Genomic DNA, 22608 nt, shown 5'->3' with positions numbered 1-22608 from the left:
CTCGACTTTTAAGAAAAATCTCAGATAACGTAACACAATTACAGAAGTGACGTCACCTCACCTTTGCTATATTCTATTTACTTATAACCAGGTTACAGGTCCCATTCTACCAAGAGGAGGGAATGACAGGCAAATTGGATGCCAGGAAGCAGGAATCTGGGTCACTGAGGGACAGGGAAAGGGGGGGACTTTGATTCCTTTGGAATCAAGGAGGGGGTGACATTCAAGAAATATATCCACGGAGGTTTGAATGAGCCATCGTCTGGCTGAAATGTGGAGAGAGAACTGTGAAGAATCTAGGGAGCTGTAGGGAGACAGATGAGGAGCCAGGGGAAGGGGTGAGATTCTCAATAATCTAAATAAAACGGACTGCACACTGGTCACTATGGTCAAGGGAAACTGCAGAGTCTCTTAGATACAGAACTTTCTCCCCACTCCAAGTTTCCGGAGCTCAGCACCTGATTTCTTAGCCCCAGAGATGTGGTTTGAAGAGGGGAGCACTGTCTGACCCAAGAACCTGGCATTCTCTAGGGAATGGCCAATGGGGCTCCAGCAAGAAGAGCTCACTTCCTTTGGAGGTTCCAATACCAAGTGATAATTTCTCTTTCTTCAACGCATTTGATGGTCACTTCAAAGAATTTCTTCAAAGAGATTGCATTAGACCAAAAAGAAAGAAAGAGGGGGTTGGGGAAAAAGCCAACATTAACTACAGAATCCTGATGGGCTATGATTGCATTATTTGTTCCCTGAACAGCATTCTTCCTGTGCTCTAAATTAGCGATGCTAGTCCCTGTGTAGTTAAATAATAATAATTACCATATAAATGAATATGCATATGTGTCATTTTTCTCCCTAAAAGCAAGCAAGCCTGTTTATTTTGGAAGGGGTTTTGTTTTGCCTTTGAACAACCAAAGCAGATAATTAGAAGTCTAACCTCTTGCTCTGGAAACCCTGTCTCCACCGGGAAGAGATGAAAAAGGTATTGGATGTCCCTTGAAGCTTAGAAGAAATTTTAAAACAAATTAAAGGAGATATTTCTTTACTCCACAGGTAACAACGGTGTGGGCATGTTCAGAATTTTAAGGCCAGGCAGAACTTCTGTGCTCAAGGCCCGTCCTCTCGTTTTACTGATGGGGAAAATGAGGTCTAAGGAAGCAAGAGTTCCTTAGAGTTCTGCCGGGGTGATGCTGCTGTGGCCTCATGAGATGTGGTCTTTTACATAAGAAGAGAGGGCCCAAAGCCTGACTATCTTTCCATCTCGGTTCTGGAGCTACTGTGAGTCCTTGAGCAAGATATGCAACCTGAGCAAATCCAGATACCGCATCTCTGAAATCCGTAGGGCTGATGCAAAGATGAGCTAGTGGGCAGCCGCCCTCGGCCAGACCCGGCGCACGATGAACTCCCATCCCAACCCATGACGACCACCAACAGGATGAGAAAAGGTATGCCTACGCGAGCAATCATGTTCATAGTTACGTAATTGTGATAGTTAGGTACTGTGTCAACTTGGCTGGGCCAAGATTCTCAGTGGTTTGGCAGCTGACACTAAATAATCCCCCCAGGACTTTACCCGATACAATGTCATCACAGTCAAACAATCTAAAGATTAGGGTAGAATGCAACCCTTTCATGCATGTCACAGCCCTGATGCAGTCAATTGAAAGGAAATTTCTTTGGGGGTGTGGCCTGCTTCCTCTATAAGGGGACCCTGTTGAAAAGCTTGCTTCATGCCTTTTGCTGGCTCTGGATCCTGCTTCTAGGCTCATGGGCCTTTGGGTCTTTGGACTTGAGCCAATGGCCTGCCATATTGCCCGCCACCCTTAAATTCATCACTTCTATCATCATAAGCCTGCTTGCTGGTCTTGTATTCCACTGCTTCTGAAGCCACCCATCTGTAGTCTTCCTGCCGGTCATCAGCCTTCAGATTCTGTGAGCCAGGAAAAGCCTCGAGCCTAACATCTGACCACAGACTTCAACTACTTTGGGCTTAGATCTGCCCACTTTGACAACCATGTGAGCCATTTCTTGATATAAATTAAAAAACACACACAAACACTAAACTCCCTTCCCAGTCCAGGGCACCCATCAACAGGATAATGGGAGGTATGCCTACGAGAGCAATCCTGTTCATAGTTACATAATTTTGCTAGGTATTGTGTCAACTTGGCTGGCCAGGATTCTAAGTCATTTGGCCCTGCTCAGTCAAGGGCCTCAAAGCTCCTTCAGCACTAATAAATGCCCAAGGGCTCTCAGCTTCACTCATTCCACGGGAAGACTGCCTTTCTGTCTCATGGTTCAGTATGTGCTGAGTCTGGCCGAGGGTCGATGCCCACTAACTCATGGTCTCTGCTGCCACTGCCGTGTCTCCACACAGGGATCTCGGAAGTGTTTTGCTCATGGCTCTACTTTCTTGAGGGAGTGGGATTCTCCATGCCTGCATCTGAGATGACTCACTTTATGGCCCGGGAAATGGTAAAATTGATCAATATCCTCATCAGAGTCCTCTGCACCTTAATTGCATTCTCCCATCCAGTCATTTGATGAGAGTTAAATACTAAGTAACTGCACTTCACCCGGCCAGGGAATCAGAAGTTTCCAAGGAGACAGCAGAAAGGGCAGTTCAAGAAACCAGCCAAGTAAAACGGTATGTGAAATCACGCGCCCACTCACAAGCTACACATGGATGGGCTGATCCTGAACGGCATCCCGCAGACTCGAATGGAACTTTCTGCCGGTGGCCCAGAAAGCCCAGTGGACTGGCCCACATGTAGGACAGAGTTGAAGAGCACTACAAAGGATTGAAAACACAACTGGCATTGAGAGCAGCTCAGGGGAGGCCGGGTTGGAATGTGTGGTCTGAGTACAACGAAATCGGCTGCCTGATATTGTCGATTTTAAGTGCCGTCAAGTTGGTCCCAACCCATAGCACCCTATGTACAACAGAGCGAAACACTGCACAAGGCTACCCCGACCCACAACCACTGCTAAGTTTGACTCATTGTTAAAGTCACTTGATTGAGTTATTTCAATCTTCTTCTTTTTCAATGATTCTCTGCTTTACCAACTAAGCACCATGCCCTTCTCCAAAGACAAGTCTTTAATACATAAGACCAAGTCTCTCCAGCTTCACTTCTAAGGAGCATTTAAAAAAATCATTTTACTGGGGACTCGTACAGCTCTTATCACAATCCATCCATCCATCCACTGTGTCGAGCACATTTGTACATCTGTTGCCATCATCATTCTCAAAGTGTTGTCTTGCTACTTGAGCCCTTGGGATCTGCTCCTCATTTTTTCCCTCACTCCCTACACCCCCTTCCTCACAAACCCTTGATAATTTATAAATTATGATTATTTTGTCATGTCTTACACTGTCCGACATCTCTAAGGAGCATTTCAAATGTACTCCTTCCAAGACAGATATCTGGCAGTCCACGCCATTGCCAACATCATAATTCAAATGCATCTGAACAATAAAATATATTTTTTTCCAAATGAATATGAAATAATCACTAAAATCGTCCATGTCAAAAACAGGCATCCAAATTGATATGAAGGACTGGATGGAGTGGAGACCCAAAGTCCACCAGCAAGACAATTAGACAGTCTCTTTTCGAAGGGCTTCACGTAACGGAGGACAAATCCAGGGTGCGGTGTGGCACTGATGAACTGCGTAGCTATCCTCTAGGTCCCTAAGACTGCATCCCCTTATTCTTGTGGTCTGCATGTGACATACCTCACACTGGTCATGTTAGACCTGTGTGTGTTCATTTGTACCTTTAAGATTGCTCGGTGCGTGGTAGTCAAGGGGGATGACCCCTCAGAGACACGGACAAGAGTAAGGGTTCCCTTAGGGTACAGGAAGTGAGGGGGACAGGGGGAGAATGGCGGGGAGCAGGGGGAGTTGATAGTAAAGATGATTGTACAGCCCCACCCGATGGGATTAAACAGCAGAACTGTGTGGGAAGGGAAGGGATATACTGGAGTGAGTATGATATGCCAATAAAAATATTATCCGAGAAAAAACAAAAATAAGCAAAATAAAAGAGACCATATCGTAGGTCATAAACCAAATGGGAAAGAAGTGAACGCATACACCGTATTGACTTAAACTAGAAATCAGAACCAGAGAGAAAAGAGGAAATGCTCCAGACACTGGGAAAGCAAACAACACACTTGTAAATAACGTTTCAGTCACAAGGGACTTCCTAAGTGCAATTAGGAAATATTTTAAAAGCAGTGAAAATATAGTAGATCAAAAACTACACAATGCAGCTAAAGCAGTATGTAGAAGGAAATGCGTAGCATCAAATGCTTGCTAGACAGCATTTCTGTAGATCTCTGCTCTGAGAGATTAATATACACACCCCTTCGCCCTCCCCTTTGGCCTGGACATGGAGCCCCATCCCCCCGAGGGGATCCCCCACAGGTGACCTGGCACAGGGGTCTTACCCTCTTGATGCAGTCTTCATCATTTAGGCGATCCTGAATCAGTCTGACCAGCAGTCTGCTGGGAACCTTCTAGAGGAAACAACACACACCGAGTGAGGGGCTGAGCTCGCCCCTTGAGAAGTCAAGTACACACGACTGGCAGGCATGGCAGCCAAGTGACCAGAGGGTTCCCCCAGCCCCTGACTAAAGGCCTGTGGCTGCTTTAAAGGCCAGAAGCACTATTTGCTGCCATCCTAACTCCTTGGAGTTGTGTACTCCCTCCCCCATCTCTTCATGGCCTCCCTCCTCCCCCAACCCTCGTACAGGTTCACACCCTCAAAACCTTTGCCTAGCTCCATGATCTTGCTTATCGTGTGCCCTGCTGCCCAGAAGGCTTCCCCTGCCTTCCCCAGAATAGCCCGGGGCTGTCTCGTTTGGGGCTGAGTCTCAGTCTGCAAGCAGAGCTGTTTCAGGACCACTCCAGGAATGTGGACTTGCTACCCGAAGACAAGCGGGCAGATTACCCGGAATCGAGGAAAGCGCACATCTACCGTGAACAACTGCATCTGTTCGGAACTATCACACAGGTGAAATTGTTCACTACAGGCCAGTAAACAAGCACAAGTAAACCCGTGCTTGCCTCGCTTATTGGGTGGTCTGGCGCTGGAGACAAGCAGAGTGAGAGGACGAGGGAGGGCAACAGGGCTTGTGGTGTGTGCAATTGAAAGTTCTGGGCCCGCCATGGGCAGCCAAGGGCCAGAGAGAGGGGTGCGGCACAGGCGACGGTGAAGGCAAGGTGATGGAGACATGCAGAGGAGAGAGAAGACCAGAGAGGAGGGGAGCAGCTGGTGTCTGTCCCCCAGTTCCAACATCTCCTGAGGCAGCGCGCTGTCCTTACAGCACCCTTCCCCACTCCCACCCCCCCTCTTGCTCAGACCAGTGGCTCTCAAACCCGAGCGCACCTCTGAGGCCAGGAGAGCCTGCAGAGCAGAGTGCTGCCTCCCACTGCAGGGGGAAGAGGAGGCTCTCCGCTCTTGCAAAGTCGTCCAGTCTCACAAGGCCTCACGAGCAATGCTCCTCTGCCCTACGTCCTTGCTATGAGCTGAAATCGCTTTGATGGCAGGGACTTTGGTGTTTGTTTGTTTGTTTGTTTGTTTGTTTGTTTTTTTAAAGATTTGAGGTAGGCCTAAGCATCTGCATTTCTAGAAAGTTCCTAGGTGGGGCTGGTGCTTCTGGTCCTGGGACCTCCCTTGTAGAATACCTAGCTTAAGTAAACACACGTACTGGGGTGTCTGGGAAGGGCTACACTGGAAGCAGCCCGGCCCCTCCTCTCCCCATCCTTCCATCCCACCCCCTCCCTTGCCAACACGCCCCCCCTCCCCGAAACAGAGGCTGTTTTCCTAGACGCAGCTCCCCTCCCTGACAGGACTCATTCAGGAGACAGCATGCCAACAGGTGCCAGAGCCACCAGAGCAGCGTGAGCCAAGCAAAGAACAAGGAAGTTGAAAGGCAGCAGGCCCAAGCAAGGCACAGCGCCACTCCCCCCTCCAGCAGCCCCACTCGGCAGGGGACAAGTCTGTGACTTTGAGTGTGGCCCCTCCTGAGTGCCCCCCGCCGCTTGCTGCCACTGCACTGTCTCTGTGCTGGCTTTGATGTGTCACACCGGCAGCAGGGGCGTGGGAGGGGGGGGGCTCTACCAAACTGTCTTCATAGGACTCAGGCTCCCTTTCCAAGAGCTTGCCACCCTTATCCCTTGAAGACGCTCTCGGGGAGAGGAATCACCAGGGACTCAAGGGGGCCCAAGGAAGCCCCTCCTGCCCCTTGGGCTCTCACTTCCCTGGTGGCAGTGGCACACCCCCATGCACACCCCACCCTCACCCCGACTGCACTACTGTTAATGGTGAGCTCTGCTCCAGCTCTGGATCTCTGTTTGCTCTTTCTAGTGCTGCACATGGCTGTCAGTGGCCTCCTGTGGGGGCCACTTGGGGGGATGGCCAATCTGTTCATCCTCAGAGGCAGTCAATGCGGGGTGCAAGTCCCGGCCTTGCCCTGGGCAGTGCCCCCTTGAACACATCCCTTCACATCTTCATCTGGATGGGGGTGGAGTGGGATGGGGGGGAGTGGGGCAGTGGGTAGCATGAGGACAAGTTCAACTCCAGTTAGGTCCTCAGCGCCATCCCATCGCCAGCCCCACTCTAGGGACCTCGCATCCCCTGGGCTCAGCACAAAGGGGCATTTTGATTCAGAAGTAGGAGCTTCAAGAGTAGAGGGAGGAAGGGATGAACAGAGACTCCTGGTCTGCCCAACTCTGGTCCCTGTCCCCCAAAGGAGTCCTGATAGGGGCAGGGAAGCCTGGTCCTGTCCTGACTTAAGCAAACTGGGAGCTGATCCGAGAATGCTTTCAAGGCAACTCTGGTTTCAAAGCTGTGGCTGATTTGCAGTCACCTGGTCAAGGTTCTAGAGGACAAGAACTGTCTCTTGGGCCTGACGGGCAGATGCAGGGGAGTTGGGAGGTGTGAGGAGAGTAAGAGCAGGCACAGAGTAAAAAAGAAGAGGCTTTGAAGGGAGGGAACAGACCCCACAGCACTGAATCCTGACAGGCTCCTGGAGAGACATGGCCGGTCAGAGAGAGTCTGGAGCACTGAAGAAGCTACCGTGCAGCCTTGGGTTTGGCTCTCTCCTGTCCTGTGTTGTAATGGCCCTCCGCAACTTCAGCCTGCAGAAAAAGTCTGCTACATGCCTCTTCCTTTGGCGGGGGGAGGAGGGGCTTGCCATGAGGAAGACAGGAGGGGGAGCACTTCCTTCATGTTTGTCTCAGGGTCAAATGGAGTCAGCAAGGCAGGAGGGAGGAGAATGGCCGGAGGGAGGAAGACAGTCCAACTGGACTTTGGAAGCAAGAGCACATGGGCAAGCGCCCCTAGTCTCAAAAACAGCGGGCTCCCTGTGTGCTGGCAAAGGCAGGGTGTGGGCGAACGTGCTTTTATCTCGGGGTTAAAGGACAGGACTTGGGGTACCATCAGGCCAACTCAGGATGGACAAGTGAAAGAAAGAAGAACCCCGCTTTGGAAAGGTGTGCCCGCTGCTACTTGTGTAAGCAACCCACCAACAGACACGGCCTAGTCTGCGCAAACACAGGCAGCAGTTGCCGCTGCTGCTGGTAGGTGACTTCCAATCGGTTCTGACTCATCAGGGCACCCAGCAGAATGAAACAGCTCCCAGTCCCGCACGACCCTCATGTTTGTTCTTTGTTTGAGCCCCTTGTTGTCGCCACGGTGTCAGCCCATCTCGGCGAGGGCTTTCCTCGCTTGTCTTGGCCCTCCACGTTACCAAGCATGATGTTCTTCTCCTGAGAACATGTCCAAAGTACTTGAGATGATGTCTGGTCATCCTTGCTTCAAAGGATCATTCTGGCTGTACTTCTTCCAAGACAGATGTTTGTTCTTTGGGCAGGGCATGGTACTTTCAACAGTCTTCTCCAGCACCATAGTTCAAAGGCATGGATTTTTCTTTGGTCTCCCTTACTGTGTTAGTCTGGGTAGACTAGAGAAAGAAATACATTGACACACATATGTATATGTGCATATATATGTATATGTTTATATACGAGAGCAACTGAACATTAAGAAAACATCCCAGTCCTGTCCAGATCAAGTCTAGAAGTCTGATATTAGTCCATACGTCTGACAGTAATTCATAAAGTCCACTTCAAACTCAAGAAGCACATGCAATGAAGCCAAATGCAGGAAGATCACAAGCCAGTGGGTAGAAAGTCTTTGGATCCAGTGGTGTTGTAAGCATCTCAGTGCCGGCAGGGTCTCTCTGTGGCATCTCCAGCTTCTGAGGTCTGGTTGCATCCATGTGGCTTGTCTTCTGCGAGGTCTCCCAGGGAGTAGCAGAGAGAGTGTGGTGTCTTCCGCCTCCAAGGAGGAAGTCACAGATTTCCCAGAATTCTCAGGAGAAGGCCATGCCCACACAGAAGTCTCATTGACTCTCTCCAGATTGACAACCTAGACTCCACCCCTACAATTTAATCCTTAAATTGACACCAGATTAGGTGACTGCCACACTTACTCAATGTCCAACTTTCACATGCAAATGAGGCAACTGAAAATACTCCGGCTTGGTTCAGACACATTTTAGTGCTCAAAACAACCTCCTTGCTTTTCAACACTTCGACGAGGTCTTGTGCTGCAGATGAACCCACTGCAACACGTGTGCTCTCTTGACTGTCGCTTCCACGGGCATTTCCTCCAGTTATCAGGATGTTACCCATTGGTCCAGTTGGAAAGACTGGGGTTTTCTGGACAGTGAGCTGTCGTCCATTCATGTTGCAATCCTTGACTGTCATCAGCAAATGCTTCAGTTCTCCTCACTTTCAGCAAACAAGCCTTAAAGAAAATCTTGCGTTCGCAATAACTGTGTCATATAAATAATAGGCGGTATGGTTCTCAGGTGTCCCTAAGTTAGATTTTCCTGAAAAGTATCTGTCTGTCTGTCTGTCTGCTGGTCCATGAGGTTCAGGCATCCGCACTTTTTAAGGGGCTACAGGTGGTTCTACCATGCTGCTGGAGGTGCCCACCCCTGGACAAGACCATTTCAAATGGGCAAGTATTTATTAGTTCTACAGGGAGTTCAGGAGCAGCGGTTTTCTTACACCGTGTTAAGTGAACAGTCTTCAATCCAATCTTCATAAGGAAGTGCTTCAAATTCTCTTGGCTTTCAGCAAGCAAAATTGTGTCGTCTACATATCATAAGTTGTTGATGGGCTCCTCTCCAACCTTGATTATGCCATGTTTTTCTTCATACAGCCTAGCATCTCGATTATTTGCTCAGCATCCACACTGAACCAGTTTAGTGAAAGGATACAACCTTGCGGCATATCTTCCCTGGTTTTTAACCACGCAGCATCCTCTTGTTTTGTGTGAGGGACGGCCGCCTCTTGATCTGTGCACAGGTTCCTCATGAGCACAATGGTGTGTTCTGGAATTCCCATCCTTCTCAATGGTATCCACAGTCTGTTTAGGATCCACACAATCAATCAGAACAAACTACAGATAAGTTTGTATAGTCAGTAAAACACAAGTGAGTCTCTTTCTGACCCTCTCTGCTTTTCAGCCAAGCTCCATGTGACATCAACAATGATCTCTCATTCCACATCCTCTTCCGAATCTGGCTTGGCTTTCTAGCTCCACAGAACCTGTAAATCCCACGCAGTTTGGATCTCTTCCCAGTCCAAAGCCAACACCCAGAGAACATTTACCGAATATATGAATTGGTTAACCAAGCCACCCACTGACTGACTGAAGGGAAGGGACCTCATCCCAGCCTCCTCCTGGGTTCTGTTTCGTGGTGCAGCCGTCGGAAGGGAAGCTCGAGGGGGCTAGGGAGTGGGGGGGGGGGCAACGAGGTGGCATTTGTCTTTTGATCTCCCATGGCACACAGTAGGCGATTAAGAAGTATTTTGGAAAAACCTAAAAGGGTGATGTCTTGGTGAGTGGCAGCAATGTAAGAGAAAATCCTACTTAGGAGCGCAGAACCAAGATTAGCAGGAGGAAATGAGGTCTTTGAAGGTATTACTGCTCCGTGAAGAAAGAGCCGTAAAGACTCCAAGTCAGCCAGCCGGCGCTTGAAAAATGGCATTTAATGAGAGCCCTCTCCTGCAGGCAGCCAGCCACAGACGGGAGTGTGCATGGCCCGGCCGGCCCAGCACTCACGCATTTCAGCTCCTCAGACCCTTTCACTCCTTGATTAGTTCTGACGTCCTTGCCTTTCATCTTCCCTCCACCCGTGTTTCTGAGCCAAAGAACCCCATCAACATACCCTTGAAAGTGCTTCGATGTGGTCTGAAATATGTTGGTAATTAGTGTAATGAAACCCAGGAGGAATTTCCTTAAACTCCCTCCTCTGGGCTGAATTTTAAGAACTAATAAAAGCATCTTTATCCAAGAAATAAGCCTGCCTCCCCTACCCTTCAAGGCTTATCTTCTACAGGAAACGAGAGAAGCACTTTCTAAAACTCGGGCCCCAAAGCTAGTGTCCCCGAAAGCACTGGTGGCTTGTAGGGCTACAGTCACAACATCCCCCACGGGGGAGAGTCCTGGCCAAGGAACATGGGGCAGGAACTCTACCGGGTGACGCCCTTTGGGGATGCTCAGCCTGTGTCACTTTCTGTCTTTCCTATGCAGCTACTGTAAGTGGCCGACTGGGAGGAGTCACTCAAAGTCCTATCTGTCACTCTGAGAACAGCTCTCACCCCCAAGGCCCCACAGCCCAGTCTGTGCTGCATCCCGGCACCGTGCCCTCTTTGCACACCCCTCCACAGGGAGCTCCAGACCGGCTGACCCCTCTGGTTCCTGACTCTGAGAAGTTGACCTTGGGGCTGCCCCTGAAGGGGTGGTTTGCACTGAGGACACAGAGAAGCGGGGCAGCCAGTAGCAGCCAGGGGAATAGTCAAGGGAGGAGAGGAAAAGGAGGAAAACTTCAGGAAGAACTAAGACACGAACCATGTGGTCCCAAGGAGGCAGAGAGAGGCCAAGGGCAGCTGCCTCATTCAGGGTCACTAAGCCAAAAGCCTACTAGCTCATTCAACCAAAGACTCCCGAGGCCCGGTGGCCTCCTCCAGGCCCAGTGTGGGGGGATGGCTGCCCCTGGCATCCAAGGGCTAGCCAGGAGTTTCCTGCCAGTCTCCACATAAAACCTAGAAACACTTCCAAATTCTTCAAGGAGCCATGGCCACATCCCCTACCTGGCTCAATGAATGAAGACTGGGGTACAGCTCGCTGTGGGTGGCCCTCTGCATGGGAAGCTGGTGGGAGGCCCCGCCTAGATGAGCCTTGGGCCCCAGAGGATGGGCCACCACAGAGTCCCCATCAGTCATCACGCCCGGTAGTCCTTCACGGCCAAGTCACACTGAGCCAACACGTTTGGGATTGCGTTTATCTGCTGTGTTCATCGCTAGCTTGCACGGGTGTTCACGTTATAAGCTCAACAGTTTGGCTGGAAGGAGCCGTCCGATAGGGTGTAAGAGCGTCCCCTTCGCGAGTTCAGAGTGGTGGGTGGCTGGGCGAGCTGCCACTGGATCCCTCTGCTGGTGTGGGTGCCCAGCCCTTCCACTCTTGGCTTTAACCCCGGAGTGTGCAGTGATTACGACTCGGGCTGCGACCGCATGGTCAGCAGTCCGAAACCCCCACAGCTCCTCAGGAAAAAATCAGGCCTTGCTACTCCCGTAAACAGAGGGTCAGAAAGCACAGAGGGGTCGCTAGGAGTCAGCATTGTGGTTTGGGTGTGGTGGGAGAGATTGGGGTGCGGAGAGGTGTGGCGAGAGCTCAGCCCACAGCAAGTGTCCAACACACGGCATCTTTGCCTCTTCTCTGAGCCGAGTCTCAGGAAACCACCGCAGAGCCAAACCCACCACCACCGAGTGGATCTCAACTCACAGAGACCCAATCCGACTGAGGAGAGTTGCTCCCTAAGGTTTCCCAGGCGATAAATTGTCCCAGGAACAGAAAGCTTCATCTCTCTCCCACAGAATGGCGGTGAGTTCAAACTGCTGACCTGGCAGGGAGAGCGCAGCACGTCCACCACCACACCCTCGGGGCACCTGGAGTCTCAGCGAGGAAGGTGCGGTGGGCACAGCTCTGCTTCTGCTTCAGAAAGGTCATTCTGAAGAGACATCGTGACTCTCTGGATTAAGTCACGGGTGGCCAATGGCCGACTGCACTCAGCTGTTCAGCCAAGCGATGGGGCTTTGAGCGCCCTGGAGAGGCACCTCAGAGGACAAACCTGGAGATGGCCTTCTACAACCTCAGCTGTTGAGCCCTGGGGTGCACCCCCGGGGGACTCTCAGTACCTGAGGTCCCCAGGAGTTAGAAGCGGCTGGCCAGTAGCTAGGGGCTACTTGTGTGAGTGAGAAACCGCACAATCCGTTCTTTCTCTTTGGGTTGGTGGAGGGGGGTTTTCAAATGGAGTGAGTAAAGTTTTAGCACCAGAACATCCATTCCTCCTGAGGTCCTCATTACAGAGCTGTGTGAGAAGGCCAAGCAAATGGGGGCGCCCCTGCGGGAGAAGGGCAGCAAAATAGCCTGAAGGAACCACGCACCAGGAGCCTCTCCTCCCCTCCTGCCCCCCCGCCCCCCTCCCCCAGTGCAGATGGCAGGACGGCTGCTGCCCTGAGACTCTCAGCCCTGCTGCAGGCCACCAGGATGTCTGTGGGGTGGACAGTCAGCCTGCCCCCCATGCTTTCCCCACCACGACACCCACTAGCCTAGCGCCCGGCCCTGTGGAAGATAACCCTCCTTCCTTTCACTGCCTCCTGCCTGCATTTGCATTTAGACATCAGGATTCTCCTTCACCTAATCCACAAGGAGCCGGAAATGAGCCAGGCTTGGTAGGTGAAAGGAGAGTGAGCCTTCGGAGCTCTGTGACTGTTTGGGGTCTTTTGCTGTTGGTTTTGGTGGGAGGCGAAAGGGCAGTTCCTACCTTGGATTTCTGATAATGCCGCCTGGCTTCATCGGTCAGTGGGGTATGCTCTTTGGCTATCAAGTTCTCCACCGTGAGGAGATTGCTGCTCAGGTGTTTGCACAGCCACATGGCCTGGAGAAAGGGGAGAGGCAAAGGCCAGTCAGCGCAGCGGTGGTTATAGTCAGAGAACTGCCCTCAAAGGCTAAGCCCTTCCACAGTCTACTGGGGAAAATCCTATCACTGTGCTCACCTCCCCATACGATTGCTGAGGACAAACGGGGGCATCAACAAATGTGTCGAAGAAAGCTGATGGTGCCTGGCTATCAAAAGATAAGAGTGTCTGGGGTCTTAAAGGCTTGAAGGTAAATAAGCGGCCATCTAGCTCAGAAGCAACAAAGCCCACATGGAAGAAGCACACCAGTCTGTGTGATCACGAGGTGTCGAAGGTATCAGGTATCAGGCATCATCAGAACAAAAAATCCTATCATTGTGAATGAGGGAGGAGTACGGAGTGGGGACCCAAAGCCCATTTGTAGTCACTGGACACCCCCTTACAGAAGGGTCTCGGGGAGAAGACCAGCCAGTTAGGTGCGATGTAGCAACGATGAAACATACAACTTTCCTCTAGTTCCTAAATGCTTCTTTCCCCCCTCCCCACTATCATGATCCCAATTCTACCTTACAAATCTGGCTAGACCAGAGGATGTACACTGGTACAGATAGGAACTGGAAACACAGGGAATCCAGGGCGGATGATCCCTTCAGGACCAGTGATGTGAGTCGCGATACCGGGAGGGTGGGTTGGAAAGGGGGAACTGATTATAAGGATCTACATATAACCTCCTCCCTGGTGGACGGACAACCGAAAAGTGGGTGAAGGGAGACGTCGGACAGGGAACGATGTGACAAAATAATAATTTATAAATTATCAAGGTTTCATGAGGAATTAGGGAGAGGGGAGGGAGAAGAACAATGAGGACCTCATGCCAGGGTCTTAAGTGGAGAGCAAATGTTTTGAGAATGATGAGGGCAATGAATGTACAAATGTGCTTTACACAATTGAAGTATGTATGGATTGTGATGAGTTGTATAAGTCCCTAATAAAATGATTAGAAAAAAGAAGTCTTTGGCTACAAGGTAATGTATAGGTCTGTTTTAGGGTCTTCCCTCCAGCCAGAATTAACTGTGCCTTCCCCCAGCTGGCCAGCCTTTTCCAGCAGACTATTTCCAACTTTTTAAAAATAATCATTTTATTGGGGGTTCATACAACTCTTATCACAATCCATACATCCATCAACTGTATAAAGCATATTAGGACATTTGTTGCCCTCATAATTCTCAAAACATTTGCTCTTTACAGCGATGCTTCTTTTTAAAAAAATCTTTTCTGCTGCTCTGTGACTTTTTTTATATAGCACATTTGTATATTCATTGCTCTCATCATTCTCAAACCATTTGTTCTCCACTTAAACCCCTGGCATCAGCTCCTCATTTTTCCCCTCCCTCCTTGCTCGCCCTTCCCTCATGAATCCTTGATAATTTATACATTATTATTTTGCCATATCTTACACTGTCCGACGTCTCCCTTCACCCACCTTTCTATTGTCTGTCTACCAGGGAAGAGGTCACATGTAGATCCTAGTAATCAGTTCCCCCTTTCCAACCCACCCTCCCTCCACCCTCCTGGTATCACCACTCACACGTCTGTAAGGGGATGTCCAGTGGCCTACAAATGGGCCTTGGGTCTCCACTCCGCACTCCCCCCTCATTCACAATGATATGATTTTTTGTGCTGATGATGCCTGAACCTGATCCCTTTGACACCTTGTGATCACACAGGCTGGTGTGCTTTGTAGCCAAAGACTTCTACTGTATATCTTTTCTTCATCCAACCAGGGAACCTTAAAGGAGTTGAAAACCTACAAATGGGCTATGCTTTTTGGGCGCTATTGGCATGACTTTGCAAGTTCTTTGGTCCATGAATGTTTAGCTCAAGAGCTTAGAGCAGGAAATGAGAGGAAGGGGCCTACATATGGATCTCACAGTCCATTCTCAATGTCCATTTTTCTTAAAGGATGGCGATGTCACATCTGGCCAACAAAATATTTGGTAAGCTGAGGATTCCCACAGATACTCTAAATGGGAATGATATATATTTAAAAATAATATTTTTGAGCTGATACCAAGGACTAAAGTAGAAAAAAATTGTTTTGGAAATGTTGACGCAACATATGTACATGTGTGCTTAATACTATTGAATGATGGACTGTTATAAGAGCCCCCCAATAAGATGACTAATTTTAAAAATTTAAAAATAAAATTCAATAAATGTTTCTCCTGAAAAAATATTATAAAGTGTTCTTAACATGAACGCTATGTTGTTGGACAGTTCGGCATTGGGATAATCTGAAGTCCCCCAGGCTGATGTGAACTTTAACTCTCTGTTCTCTGTGCTAGGAGTTAAAAAAAAAAAAAGAAAGAAAGAAACTCACTGTCATCAAGTCAATTCTGAATAGCACCCCTATAGGACAAGGTGGAACAGCCGGGTGTGTTTCTGAGACGGTGACTCTTCATGAGATCAGAAAGCCTCATCTTTCTCCCTTGAAGCAACTGGTAGTCTTGAACTGCTAATCTTGCAGTTAGCAGCCCAAGGAGTGCCCACAATGCCACCAAGGCTCCTTGCTAGGAATCAGCAGGTAGAAGACCCTAAGTGCCCTCTTGGGCTCTCTGCTTGGGTTTTACTATGTCGTACATGAGCACTGTAAAATTAGGTCTGTCTGTCCCTGATAGGCCATGAGCCCTGGTGGTGTCGTGGTTACCCGTTAGGCTGCGGCCCACACGGTCGGCAGTTGGAAACCACCAGCAGCGCTGCAGGAGAAAGACTGAGCTTTCTACTCCACGAAGTTACAGTCTCAGAAAGCCACAGGGCGGTCGCTATGAATCCGCATTGACTTGATGGCAGTGAGTTTGGACTTTTGGGGGTTTTTTGATTCCTCAGATGGTGATCAGAATCAGGAGCAGCGAATTCACCAAAAAGTTTATAGCTGATGTATTATGTAATACATATAAGAGCTGTATTAGTCCAGCAAAACTGTGGCAGACATTCTATTTTATTTTGGTTTTGTTGCTCATTTTAGGGTGTATGTCATTGGGGGCCACCCGCTTGAAGTTGTGTTACATGTTTTTCTGTTTTTTGGTAAAAGAAACTCAGGAGTGATGAACCTAAAGGGGCAGCAAGTCAAAGAAGGGTTTTAGGGGGAAGGGGGGTACAGGAATGGTGGGGGGTAAAAGAGAGATGAGGTCAAGGAGTCCAGGAAGAAAAAGTATGTTTGGAAACTGATTGCAGAAGCAATTGTACAATTCTGTTTGACGTGATTGAACTATGGAATGATATATTATTAACTCTCAATTAATAATACATTTTTTTTAAAACATAGATCCAAGAATGGGCTTGGGGCTCGCACTAAATCCTAGCTCGAACTTAAGAACAATTAGTTTTTACACCAGGCCCCTGCTTGATACTCACCCTCAGGAAGGGAGCACAGAAGATATGGGTGCTGTAGCAAAATGTGGCAAAAAATTTAGATGGTGCCCGGCTACCAGATAAAATTGTGTCTGGGGTCTTAAAGGCTCGTCTCCAAACAAGCAGCCATCTAAGTGAGAGGTCAACTAAGTCCACATGGAAGAAGCTCACCATCATCAGTCCCTGAAGGATTGGAATCCACCTCATCTGAAGTTGAAGGAAGGATTAATATCAGAGGCTAAATGGCGAGGATCTGGTCTGCAGAAGGTTATGGGCGACAGTGGGAGCCCACGATTCATTTGGGGGATCTACAGAGGAAGCAAGGCTCCGGGGATCTCCCTCTAGCCACAACTGAGGGCTGGCAGGTCAGTGGTTACTAAAGGGAGTGTGCTGGGGAGTACAGAAGATCAAAGGCGTCAATCTCACTTGAACTGTTACAATTTTGTCAGTTGATTCCGCTCTGATGCATGTTGGAACAGATCTGGTTTTCAACATTTTCTGTGTTTTTGTTTTTATTTTGTTTGTTCCTATTAAGGTGTATCTCAGAGATGTTATATCACTGGAACTTGTGTTACATGTTTTTCTGTATTACAAACAAAAAAAAAAGTTTAGAACTGAAACACCAGGTGAAAGCTGTCTGAGCCTGACCTCATCAGGGAGTCCATTGCCTCTGCCAGGTTGGGACTTGAAAAGGAAGGTGTCCAGTGCTTCGCATCGCAAACACTTCATTCATGCTACCCAGCAAATCCCTACCAGTGGTGCTGACAAGACCAGACCTAGGAAGGCAACAGACTCAGCTCAGAGATCAAATGTCCCAAAAACAAAGGAAAAACCTTCGACCAGAAGCAGAGCCTGGGGCTGAGCAACCTGCTTCTTCTCTACAAATAGGCTCCCAGCGATTGGGTCGCCCCAGTGCACTCAACAGTTGGTCAGGGTTCCCAAGATCGGAATTACCTGGGCAGCATTTTCAAAACTACTTTCCTCAGCCCTAGGAGCACTGCTGGTGCTGTAGGTAGGCATTGGATTACTCGTCACAAGGTCAGTGGTTCAAACCCACCAGCAGCTCCTCATGAGCAGGTTGAGGCTGCCTGTTCCTATAAAGATTTACAGCCTAAGAAACCCTGTGGTCGCTATGAGTCAAAACTGACTTGATGGCAGTGAGTTTGGTTGCTCTCACGGTTCTCTAGTACTCCTCTAACAAACAGACCACAAGGGGGTGTCTTTACCAAACAGAAATTTGTTCTTCCACAATTCAGGAGGCTAGAAGTCAAAATTCAGACCACAGGCTCTCTAGGGGAAGGCTATCTCTCTGTGTTGGTGCTGAATACAGGTCCGTATCTATTCAGCTTCTGCTTCCTGCCTCGTTGAGATCCCCGTGTACCTCAATCTCTATCTTAGCCCATCTCTGGTTCTCATTTGCTTGCTTGAGCTCTTGAATTAATTCAACAAGCACCCTACACTCATCCTGCCAGCACAGTCTCAAATGGGATGATAACCACAGGCATAGAGGCTCCAATTTACAGCACACATTTGGGCGGGAGGGGCACATAACAGGAACCTGCGTATTTCAAAGCACCTTGGGTAATAATGCTAATGACTGGCAGCTTGGGAGGCCCTGGTTTCTAATAGTGAAACAGGGAGTGTTGCTAGAGTTAGAGAGGTGGATGGCAGAAAGGAGTAAAACTTGATATATAATGTTGAGAAATGGAATAGAAGAACTACAGAGATAGAAGGATGGATGGATTCCTCTCTTTCCAGAAGAATTCACTTCAGAGGACAGCACTGACGCTACAGCTCAGGGAGAGGGACATAACTGATCAGAGCACACAGGAGCAAATGAAGGGGGAGGAAGAGAGAGTGGAACACATCCTGGCCCACCAAGCCTTGAGGACAATATTCCTGCTCAGAGCAGCCAATCCACAGAGAAGACCATATGGCCGGCCCCACTATGATACATGACATCCCTCACTGACCTATAGCCCTACAGGGGACAACACTGGAGGCACAGTGTGGGAATTGCACCCAATCTGACCCCACCACACCGAGGCAAAACACTGAGGGCGTGCAACAGAACAGCAAGGAGAACAGAGCAACGAAGTTCCAAGGGAATACCAAAAATAGACTTTGGAGCCAAGGCATGTCACCCCATCAGACTCGATGGGAAAACACTCCTAAAGGTTAACAAACAGACCTTGAACTATTTACAGGCTTTTTTTTGGGGGGGGGGTCATTGTTTTTTGTTGTTGTTGTTTTGTTTTCTTTCGTTGCTTTGTTTTCACTGTCTTTTTGTGCATATTATTATCTCTGCAGGCCTATCTAGATAAGATAGGCTAGATAAACAATTTGGAAGAGAAAACAGTGGCAAGGAGGGTGTAAGAGGACTGGTAGGGCGTGATCAAGGGTAATGTAATGGAGATGAATTACTGAAACTTTAATGAAGGCTGAGCATGATAGTGGGACAAGAGGAAAGAAAGGAAAGAACCAGGAGGCAAAGGGCATTTATAGAGGTCTAATTACAGGCATGTGCATATGTAAATATATTTATATATGATGATGGGGAAATAGATCTATGTGCATATATTTATAGGTTTAGTATTAAGGTAGCAAATGGACATTGGTCCTCCACTCAAGTACTCGCTCATGCAAGAACAATTTGTTCTATTAAACTGGCATTCTATGATGTTCACCTTGCGGGTACATAAGCAAATGTGGTGAAGAAAGCTGATGGTGCCCGTCTATCAAAAGGTATAGTGTCTGGGGTCTTAAAGGCTTGAAGATAAACAAGCGGCTATCTAGCTGAGAAGAAACAAAGTTCACATGAAGGAAGCACACCAGCCTGTGTGTTTATGGGGTGTCAAAGGGATCAGTTATCAGGCATCAAAGAACAAAAAAATTCTATCATTGTGCATGAGGGGGAGTGCAGATTGGGGACCCAGAGCCCATCTGTAGGCAACTGAACATCTCCTTACAGAAGGATCTTGGGGAGATGACCCAGTCAGGGTGCAGTGTAGCAACAATGAAACATACTTCTTAAATGCCACCACCCCCCCCCCAATGTCATGATCCCAATTCTACCTTACAAATCTGGCTAGACCAGAGGATGTACACTGGTATTGGAAACACAGGGAATCCAGGGCAGATGATCCCTTCAGGACCAGTGGTGAGAGTGGCAATACTGGGAGGGTGGAGTGAGGATGAAGGGAGGGCAGGGTAGAAAGGGGGAACGTATTACAGGGACCTATATATAACCTCCTCCCTGGGGGACAGACAACAGAAAAGTGGGTGAAGGGAGCCATCGGACAGTGATATGAGAAAATAATAATAATTTATAAATTATCAAGGGTTTATGAGGGGGGGGTAGGGAGGGAGGGGAAAAATGAGGAGTTGATACCAAGGGCTCAAGTAGAAAGCAAATATTTTGAGAATGATGATGGCAAACAAATGTACAAATGTGCTTGACACACAATAGATGTATGTACAGATTGTGATGAGTTGTATGAGCCCCTGATAAAATGATTTAAAAAATAAAAAGGATGGATGGATGCATGCATGTATGCATGCATGGATAACAGATAAATATCATAGCTATGGCCCCCCAAACCCTAACCCACTACCATGGAGTCAATTCCAACTCATAGCAAACCTTTAGAACAAGGGAGAACTGCCCCTTTGCGTGTCTGAGGCGGTAAATGTCCTCATCTCCTCCCTCAGAGCAGCGGGTGGGCTCAAACAGCTGGCCTTGTGGCTAGCAGCTCAGTGCACGGTCCACTCTGCCACCAGGGCTCCTACACTAACTCCAAATGCATAGCAGATGTGGGCTACCGCATGCAAGGGTCAGCCATCTTAATCCCGTTCCAAAATAAAGCCACGTGCCCAGTCAGCCCGGGATAACGGCTGCCACATCATAAAGGCCTGCGAAGAGGGTCATAGCCACCAAGGAAGGATGAATTGATGCTCACTCGCCAGGCTTCTAAAAGCCAAGGTTAGAAAGAGTCCCATTCGGATGATTAAAATTTTAACAAGTTTTGGCACTTTATAAAAATGAAGCTTAAGGATTAAAGATGTCGATGGAACACGGCGTGCCAGCTTCTCGTGACGGGGTTGTTCCCCGGGAGGAGAGATTGGAAAACGGGGTGGGGAAGGATGGTGGCTGCATCTTTAAACTTTTATCTTTTTTAAAAAATGAAGGAAAAACAATTGGTGCAAATGGAAAATGGTGAATTGCTATGAAATCTGGGTCTGGGCATAGGAGTATCCACTCTTTTCTGCTGGGTCCATCTCAGAATTGACATGTTTAAGCATGTGTCTTAGGGCCCCACACCAAGTGTCTTTGAAGTGCATCTGCTGTTTGGCCCAACATTACTCCTTCTGAAAGTGTACCCCAGAGATGAAGGGAAGCGTGTACTCAGGGCTGGATTACTGACAGGCTTGGAGGTGACTGGGTAGATGGGCAACAGAGTGACTTAGACTGCTGGAGCCACTGTCCCTCATTTAATACCAGCACCAATCCGGAAAGAGAGACAAGGGCCCTACTGCAAAGCCATAGGAAGTAAAGATGCCAAAGATGCATCCACAGGACAGAACCAGGACGCAGATTCGAGATTTCTGATTCTAAATGCAATCCTTCCTCCCCACTAGAGAACTAAAACTGGGAACTGCAGGGTGGGGGTGGAGGGAAGAGTGTGCACAGTGTAAATATAAGCATGGAGAAAATTCTAGAAGGTATCCTCCCAAAAACTTACCTGTGAGCAACCATTATGGTCGCCGTTATACTTTGGGGTAGTTCCCCCTCCCCCGCCTCCCCCCAGCCCCCACACAAGGTTTTCTACTATGAGCACACAGGTACCTTCTATAATACGACAAGAAGTCAGCAAGGATGAGAAGAGAAAGAAGAAAAGCCCAGTTACATTGGAAATTCGCTGAGCATCCATGTCTCATTCACGCGCTGTAGGATAAATCAGATGTTACAGTATTACAACACTTAATACGATGCACTTACAATAGTTGTTTTCCCCGAGGCGGGTGGACCTAATATTAAAATCCTCGGCACTGTGGAATAAAAAAGATGTAAATGTCACCACTTGATGTGACAAAGCAGCCTCCCCTGCCCGTAATACTCTGGGTGTATTTATTTCCTTCCTCCCCAGATTTCATTTTCTGCCAGTGACGTGGCCATTTGTAAGCCTGTGACTCCCCGACGCTCTCTCCCCCGAACACACTCCCTGTGTTTAGAGAGGTAAGCGATCACTGAGATGGTGTGTTTTTCTCTCTCCAAGGGGACATGGACACAGGAACTTGCTTACCAAACTAATACACAACAAGAACAATTGGGATTTCAAACACCATAAAGCATTTTAAACAGGGACTTTGCCACGGGGACACTCTCGCAAATAAAGCTGTATTTTATGTAAATCGACCTTCGAAGCTTTTTTTAAAAAAAAATTTATGCCTTTTTATTTAGCAAATTGTATTCCCCATCATTTTACAGAGAGAAGTAATGCGGGGAAAGGCTGCAGTGTATGGACCAGATTTATAAAACCCAAGACAGGAAAAGTCTTTGTTTTCAAACATGGCATTTCTATGCAAATGGGTAAAAAACAAAAATCTGGCAGTTTGCTTGAGTTTTTTTCTCAGCTTGCTTCAGGTAAGTCTTGGTTCTGGTACATTCTTGCCCCTTGGTGGCCTAAAATGGCCACCAGACTACCTAGTACTCTAGGTAAGCATGAGTCATGTGTAGTGAATAGCTGTACCATGTGTTAGTAAGTAAGCACACACGAGTCCATGCTTACCTTGAGTACTAGGTAATCGGCTCCTGAGACAAGTGAGTCCGGTGCTGGTCACTGGAAAAGACAAGACCACCATCTTCCCAAGAGCACCCACAGGTGTGTGCCTTTGAGTGAAAATGAAGGTGCCGTGATAGGGGGTCAGGCAGATGAATTCACACTGTTCCCGCTGAGCGCCTCCCAGGGGGACCAAAGGGGTCCTGAAGCAGAGGCTGGGGAAACCAGACCTGCGACCTTGCCCATCTTAGCCTGACCCCTGACACAGCAGATGCAGAGACCATTCCTGCCAGGCCAGCGGGAGGGGCTCTCCTCCACGTCCAGGAAGTGGGGCGTGCGTCCCTCTGGCTTTGAGGTAGACACAGAGGCGGCCTGGGCCTCACAAACCCCTCTCCCAGTGAGCCTTTGCCCACC

The 22608-nt window shown here is 48.6% G+C and overlaps 1 protein-coding gene across 2 annotated transcripts in view; it reads right to left on the bottom strand.

Moving 5' to 3' along the window:
• AK8 (adenylate kinase 8) overlaps positions 1 to 22608 on the bottom strand; it is a 162717-nt gene that overhangs the window by 127508 nt on the left and 12601 nt on the right. Inside the window, exons 3-5 of one of the 2 annotated variants that reach the window (XM_075559083.1) lie at positions 21414 to 21463; positions 12910 to 13023; positions 4453 to 4521 (exon numbers count right to left, since the gene is read on the bottom strand). In XM_075559083.1, the coding sequence (XP_075415198.1) occupies positions 4453 to 4521; positions 12910 to 13023; positions 21414 to 21463 (233 nt within the window). The remainder of the gene's footprint in view (positions 1 to 4452; positions 4522 to 12909; positions 13024 to 21413; positions 21464 to 22608) is intronic. The other variant, XM_075559084.1, reaches the window with a different exon arrangement.

Source organism: Tenrec ecaudatus, chromosome 10, assembly GCF_050624435.1.
Source record: "Tenrec ecaudatus isolate mTenEca1 chromosome 10, mTenEca1.hap1, whole genome shotgun sequence".
Taxonomy (NCBI): Eukaryota; Metazoa; Chordata; class Mammalia; order Afrosoricida; family Tenrecidae; genus Tenrec; species Tenrec ecaudatus.
Note: the sequence above shows the minus strand (reverse complement) of the source record. Positions and strands in the feature narration are given on the sequence as shown.